An 8,002-nucleotide genomic window follows, 5' to 3' on the forward strand; every position below is an offset into this window, starting at 1 on the left:
GTTGATTTCGAGACATGTGCGTTTTAGGGCAATTTATTAATTGCATTTGCTACTTTAACACATCGATAAAAAACTTTCCTTGATCGTTGAACGAAAAAATAGTGAATAGCTCTCGACGGTGGCATCGCCACGTTACGCGATGCCGCGTCTGGTCTGGTAGGAACACATTACTGATATATCTCGTTGATGGGTTGTCCTTCGTGGTAAACGTAGACGGTCTGAACGTGAATGTTGGGAACATAGAGAGCACCAGGGGTCAGCGGTCTGTCCAACGGGTAGCCGTATGGTTTGCCGTCGAGTGAGATCGCACCACCGATGATCTCGGAGATATGCTTGTTCTGGTAGTATTCGCTCACATGTCCTTCTTGAACCTTGCGTTCTTGGTAAATGCCTTGGTAGCCGCCGGCGTGGTACTGTCCACTACCGTAGTAGTGTGCGCCGTATCCTTGTCCTTGTTGGCTCTGTCCTTGGTAGGTGACGTGGTATTTGTCTTGTTGAGTGCCGCTATATACGCCGCTCTGAATTCCCTGTACTCCGCTCTGTTGTACTCCTTGTACTCCTTGTACTCCTTGTACTCCTTGTACTCCATGTACTCCTTGTACTCCATGTACTCCTTGTACGCCACTGGGTACTTGGACTCCTACGACTCCGACCTTGCCTTGTTGGCCGTGGTACTGTTCGTACTGTCCTTGTTGTCCCTGGTAGATACCCTGGCTCTGTCCGTATTGTTGTCCATAGTGCTGTTGTCCTTGAACGTATTGCTGTCCTTGGTGCGTCTGGTGTCCTTGTTGGACTTGTCCTTGTTGTCCGTAGTACTGCTGACCCTGTACACCGTATACGTTCTGGCCTTGGCCGACTTGGTATTGGGTGTGCGTGTATGGGTACTGTCCGTGTTGATGAGTGTAGATATTAGCGTAATGGTTCCTCACGGCTGTAAACAATAAATGACTTATTCGCTTGGTCTCATTTAATAACGAACGGTTGCGTTTTTCTGGCGTGGATAATGCACCTTGGCTTTGTTGCTGGCCGATCGACAAGGTTTCAGGTACAACTTCCACGATCGGTTTCGCGCCGACTACCTTGCCGCTCTGCTGTTGGATCTGCTGAGGATAATCCTCGGTGCTGACTACGTGATATTCGCTCTGCTGGTAGGTCTGGTATTGCTCTGGAATTACTGGTCCGTAGGGTATGTTCTGCTGTCCGGGTCGAGAGACCACGACCAACAATTGAAGAGGATATCCTTCAGGGTGACCTTTGGGAAGAGTCAACCTAGCTGGGAAACCGTAGACCTGGTGGGGCTGCGAGAACAAATATTTTATATAATTTAGTTACTTCGCTGCTTTTCGAGACAGTCACGAATGTTCTATGAAAAAAATTAATACAACAATCACCTCGGTGACGTAGAATGGCTCCTGGGAGCGAATAGCGCTGTTAACACGTTGCTTGATTTCCTGAACAGATGGGTAGTCGAAGCTGCGGCCTGGTGCCTGGTGGGAGTTCCTGCTAATGATGTTCTGTCCTTGCTGAACTGTAAAGCGAAAAGAACAAGTTTCGATTTGCCGAAGAAGAACGAATCGTTACGCTCAGTAGGTTAGATCAGGAAACTAACGATCAGTTGCGAATTGGTCGATCTCGACGAACTGATGTCTGTGCTTAGAGATGCTGATGGGTTTGCCGTTGTAGTCATACTTCGGTCCCAAGAAGACGCGGAAAACAGCGCCAAGTACGTTGTTCTCGCTGTGGATGGTGACGGAGTATTCGTACGGTCTATGATCCAACCTCTTGAGCTGTGCCTGAATGTGCGGTTTCGTGATCTGTTGCTGATGCTGTTGTTCCACGTTATTGGTGGTAGCGTATTCGAGATCGACATAGTAGTCGTTGAAGAAGGTCACGAGTGGAGAGATCTGGACTTTCTGGATGCTGACACCGTGCAACAGAACGTCGTTGTGCTGATAGGCGGGCAGAGAGCTCTGGTAAAGATAGAACAAGTGGATGACCTTCTTGTACAGCTGGTAGAAGGCTGGGTCACGAACGGCGACCTGTCCCAACTCAAGGACGGAGGGCGTGTAGTCGTAGATGTTGTGCACCTCGGGAGCGTTGCCGAGGAGTTGACGAGCGACGGCTTGGAAGCTACCGTAGTACCTGTAATAGGAACAGACACGTCGTTGTATAAATTCGGTCATATTGATAATGAGATCAGACTGTCGCCATTATAGTATGACGTACGACATTGTCGAACGAAAGAATTCACCTCGGGTTGATGCTGCGGCCGGTTCCCTCAATGATTTCTCCAAGAATGTTCAAACCTTGCGGCTGATAGAGAGAGAGGAAAGTGCCTTGCGGGGTGAGAATGTATCCAGACTCGATAGCGTTGATCAATCTTTGTTCGAGGAGCTTCACGGTCCTGATAAGTTTGCTCTTCACGGAAGACAGCTCGAGGTATTCAGGACGTCCAGGGAACTCGAGACCGCTCGTGAATCGGAGGTGCGGCTGGAACGGCGCCTTTACGTGCACGTAGTCAGTATCGTGGATCGGGCCGAGTCCAGCTCCGAGACGGTTCAGCTCGTAGTGGGCCAAAAGTTGTTGGTGAAGGTAGTAGTAACGGGATCCCTGACCGTTCTGACCTTCATTAGTTTGGGGGATTTGCTGTTGGTACTGGACCGGGGTCTGCTGCGGACTGTACTGCAATTGCATTTGAAAGAATTTTAATACATGACGCAGACATCAATTTCGCGAGATATCTCGTTGTCTCGTGGCTTCCCGGGTAGCACAAAACAATCCTGAGATCATCTCGAATGTACTCAAGACACTATAAAACACTTCCTAGAGCATCCTGGACACGCTCGGAATGATTCCCAGACGTTTTGTACTCAAAGTTGTAAAAATATCAATTAAATTTTTCTCAATTTATAATAATTAATTAAATCAGTCGAAGACTGTTCAATTGAAGATTGATATGAACAAATTTCATCGAAAATTTGCTGAAATTAATTGTCAGTTAAACGGTCTCAAATTGAATTAGCACATACTGATCGTCAATTAAACACGATGATTAATTAAAAATGTTCTTAATTACTCGCAACCCCGTTTGTATTATCTGACTCGTAATAAATCTGACCAACTCTATTACCTGATGCAGCAAGTAACCAGCGAGGTTCATATAGCCGTAGTAGTTGGCAAGGCTGACGTCCTGCGTGAAGTAGGAGAGCTGATGTTCACCATGAGGTAAATGCGAGCTATAGTTGACCGGAATAACAACATGGGACTGGCCATTTTGCACGTAAGTGTAATGCCCGACGTTCTGGTGCTGTTGAGTGATAACGTCCTGAACTTCTTGGATGATCCTAGAGTCGAAGTAGTAGTTAGGAACGATCTCATATAAAGGCGGTAAGATGATGCCTTGCGTGTCCAGACGCTGAAGAACAGCCCCGATGTAAGCCTTGAGGAATTGTCCCTCGTTGACGTGGACGCGAGCCCATGCGGCGAAGCTCAAGAACGTCTTGTAGTTGTTGGCACCCAGTAAGATTCGGTGCAAGAGAGAAACCTCCTTGCGAAGCTGGCTGACGCTGTTGGAGTAGACGGTGCCTTTGGGCTGAACCAGGCCAGCTCGTACAGCGCCGACGTAGTACTTCACGAGGATCGGGTTCTCGAAATGATGGTAGTTGCTCTCGATGTCATAGGTGGTGCCGAGGATGTGCAGTTGTTCGTTCGGGATCGGTTGAGTGATCTGTTGCAACAGCAGAATGCAATCCTGCTGTTTCTTCAGGAGCTCTTGATCAGCTGGGAAAGGAGCGAAGAAAAGATCAATCAATCGTCGAAGTGCACGCAGAAAGATATATGCTGCACTCTTGTTTCAAGTGTTTCATAAGTTTACATATTCGCAAATTCACCATAAGTTTTATTATAAGTATCAAACTTATTCGAACTACATTCCGAATTCTAGTAAGTTTACAATTTCAACCGAGAAAGTTATGACAGAAATTCGATTTGCTCACTGCCTTGAGCCAATTCTTTCTTCGATAAAGCCTTATGATATTCTTGTAAAGGGAATAGATTCTTCTTTTCAATACACGATAATTAACTTTTCTGATATTTATAACAAATATATTTTTCAGACTCCAGTGAGAAATGACCTATTGATCGACGTCGAATCGACGTCGAAATCATCAAATAGACATCGATTCGACGTCTTTTCGACGTCGATCGATAAGTTATTTCTCACTGGGACTATTATAAAAAAATATAATTATACTATTATTTAAGTATAGTTATACTATTATTAAAGAAATATAGTTTATTAAACGTTACTTTTAAAAGCAGGCAAGTAAATTGCTAGATTGCTAGAAATATAATGATATTTTTCTGTGTATACAATTCTCTTTGGATTTCTTCCCGGGATCGTTCGAAATCCGTTGAGTGAACAATCGCAGTTTCTAACAGCGTGAGAGCAAGTCGACAAAGGCCGCGGTAAAATTTTGAAATGCTCCTCTGAGAGAGCAGAGAGTCAAGAAGAAGAGAAATAAAACTTTATTCGATTCCAGAGGACAGAGTCCTCCGTTATGAGGGTTTTACACTTACCAGCCCGTTGTTTCGGCAGTTGGGGTAAGGCTGCCCCGAAAGCTGCTAGAGCTAATAGAACGACTGCGCACCTCATTGTGATACAATGCTGCTTGCCGCATGCCGTCTGTCGGGCCGGTGCAGTCTTTTATACCAAAATCCATATCGAACAAAGACATTATCGGCGACCCCCTGACCTACCGTCACTGCAAGATTTCGCCGTCTGCGCGCGATATCCCCTGCTATTTCGGATGGATCATTGAAGCTAATCGAAGGTTAAGCGACGATAATGATTCCTCTGGTCGAAGCGCACAGTTGCATCACCAATTACAGAATATGAAGTTGCGCTTTCGCTTTACCTCTTCCCTCCTATCTTCTTCGTTTAATTCCATTTTGTTTCTATTAGAACGCGGCTACCCCATTCGATCTGAACACTCTTCTCCCTTGGATAAGCCAAAGCGATTCTCTGTAACGTTACATGACGAATTTCTCTTGTCCTAATAAAAAATAAACGAGCCTTCGAATCTATCTCTCACGAGACTTGTATTTACCCTAAGATCTTTTTGTTCTCCTCTATTCCATTATTTCCATTTGTAAAAAATCGGTGTCATTTTACAATGTAATTAAAAATGAGGTATGACGTGTACAAAGTCTTGTACAAGAGAGATACCAAATAAGGAATTTATTTGTCGCCTTCCCCAGCATCCGCCAAACTTTCCATACGTCAACATTTGATAATCAGCTATCGTGTATGTGCTCCTTTATATAATTTGTAACGTCCAATTTGTACTATCTATTGATTATTAATTTAACATAGCCTTAAGTATGTTGAAAGGATATTAACCTTAAGCATATTAGCATAATCTTAAGAATTTAATTTAGGACAAAGTAATATAAGTTGCAATCTATTTATGTGACACATCATTTCATATAAAACATTCATAAATATAATATAAAATAAATAATATATAATATATAATATATAATATAAATATAATTCATAAAAATCATTTCATATCACAGATCTGTTATGTTTGTCATATAAATTTGCCACTTTTATATGTTTATACATATGATACTTTAATTTCAATTATCGATTATCTATTTAATACATTTCATATATAAGTGCATTGTACCTGTAAATGTATAAATATTGTTACGTTATCTCCATTATAATTTTATAATGGATTTGTTAAAGCTTATTGTGCAAATTTTTATCGTAAAGTTTGTTTAACAAAAATATTATAATAAATATTGTAATATTACAGACAATAGTAAAAAGAAATATTATAATAATAATCGACAGATGCTGCAAATTAGATGTTACAAGTTATATAAAACACATGCATGACAGCTGATTGTTACATCGTAATATTTCTTTTAAACAAATTTTAACACAAAAGTTTAAATAACAATTAAGTGTAACAGAAATATGTCGTAATTACATAAAAATTGTTTGATTTTTATTTTAATTTTTCACATACCAGTGGTTTATAAAATAACCTCATAAATAATTTGCAACTTACATTATTTTATCCTAAATTAAATTCTACCTTAAGGTTGTATTAACTTAATATGCTTATTTATCAAACTATGGAAATGTTTGAAGGGATTCTCGACATTTCCCAATAATTGATCGTACGACGTACAAATCCTAGATAGTAGAATAATATCGTGGATAAAACGAAACCTAAAAGTTTAAAAAGTTTTTTTACAAACATCCTAGTAAACATGCATGTCTAAAAGATATCGAAAAGATATCTAAAAGATATCTTATGCAACATTTTGTTGCATAAGACGTCTTTTAGATATCTTTTCGACATCTTTTAGACATGCATGTTTACTGGGATGCTTGAAAATCAAAAGCAGTGCCAAACGCTATCGGGTTATCTGCTTTACTTGAAACGATAAATATGATAAATACTTAACGGGCTGTTGCAGGTGATTATGTATTTATAGATATATGTAAATATATCTTGCGGTTATCGTTATGTTTACTTCTCGTATAATTGGATTATGCTCTTGCAATCTTGAAGGTATCAGCAATATATTGGTCAAACGCACATTATCTCGTTGCAACAAAATACATGCGTGGTTATAAAATGTAACCTCTATTGAAATAAATCTGCATACTATGAAAGCGATACATTGCTCAACATTTCTCACAAATTTCCACGTGTCTTGTTAATAAAAATGATTATTTAGTAATTATGTATTTTGTTATATATATGAAGATTAAAACATCACTTCTCTCGATTACGGGATTCGGCAAACGTCAACAGACACTATCTTCCGCAAAAAATTATAGTAACGAGACAATTTAAATTTTTACAGCTTGAAAATTTTGCAACTCGAAAAATTTCCACTTTTCAGATATGATGTCGAGTATAAAGTTAACTTATTTGTTAGAATGCTACATGAATGTGAATCAATGTCCGTAAAATATAAAAAAATGTATTATGAAGTTATCAAGTTATCGCAATAAAAACTTATATATAATGCAGTTTAAGCTAAAAATACGAATCTTCCTATTTTAAAGATCAAATTTTGGATAGAAATCATTTTTACAACAAATGGTTGCCATTTCTCATTTAATTTGTCATAACTTAGCACAAAATAACAGCGCAATTATGAAATTAATATGGGTTAAAATAAAGACTTTAAACTGCAAAATGCTGTTCGAACAATCTTAATGTCGTCATTTTTGTTGAAATTACAATCTGTTGAATTTCGTCAATTTTTCAGGGTGGAGTTAAACAGTTTCTAACCCGCCGTAGTACTATTTGAAATGTGAAGATATGTCGGATCCGTTGTTGAGTTGTACCACGACCTCAATTTTTTTTTTTTTTTTATTAGGAATAAAGGATGTATAAAAAGTGTACTAGGTACTAAGCCTATTCGACCCTTACATAATACGAATTCGAAAATGAATACAGTTTTCTTAGGAGTAATATACAGTATTAATAGAGGCTGTTTACGATAATTCGAGTTGGATTAAGTACGAGTTAGTTTCACTAGGGCCGAGAAATATGATAGGCACAAGCATCTAGTATTTTCAAGATTTATGACAACTCAATGCTGTCCGATAAATCGAGTAGAGTAGAGTAGAGTTAGGGTAGTATAGCGGATAGTATATGTATAAGAATTAACAGTATCAGATAACATAGTTTCGTAAAATATGTAACAATAATATTACAAAACAATTATTTATTATATTTTAGAAAAATTAGAAGCACTAAATTAAATTATGAAAATGATATTAATTTAATGTATTTGTGAAATATTCAATAATAATAGGTTAGAATAATTGTTTTCTACTTTTGGATATTTCACAAATACATGATACCTTTTCATAATTTAATTTAGTGCTTCTAATTTTTCTAAAATGCAACAACTCATTGTTTAGTAATATTATTGTTATATATTTTACGAAACTATGTTACCT

The 8,002-nt window shown here is 38.9% G+C and overlaps 1 protein-coding gene across 1 annotated transcript; it reads right to left on the bottom strand.

Moving 5' to 3' along the window:
• Positions 1-17: 17 nt before the first annotated feature.
• Positions 18-4,733, bottom strand: LOC116847653 (hexamerin-like). Its single transcript, XM_032822872.1, has 7 exons — positions 4,579-4,733; positions 3,131-3,780; positions 2,252-2,682; positions 1,610-2,142; positions 1,392-1,528; positions 1,010-1,298; positions 18-931 (listed from the first exon to the last, which is right to left on the bottom strand). The coding sequence occupies exons 1-7, from the start codon at positions 4,652-4,654 to the stop codon at positions 168-170; spliced, it is 2,880 nt and encodes a 959-aa protein (XP_032678763.1). The 5' UTR covers positions 4,655-4,733; the 3' UTR covers positions 18-167.
• Between the last annotated feature and the right edge of the window lie 3,269 nt (positions 4,734-8,002).

Source organism: Odontomachus brunneus, unplaced genomic scaffold, assembly GCF_010583005.1.
Source record: "Odontomachus brunneus isolate Ranch 3 - 2012 unplaced genomic scaffold, Obru_v1 Obru_scaffold_082, whole genome shotgun sequence".
Lineage (NCBI taxonomy): Eukaryota > Metazoa > Arthropoda > Insecta > Hymenoptera > Formicidae > Odontomachus > Odontomachus brunneus.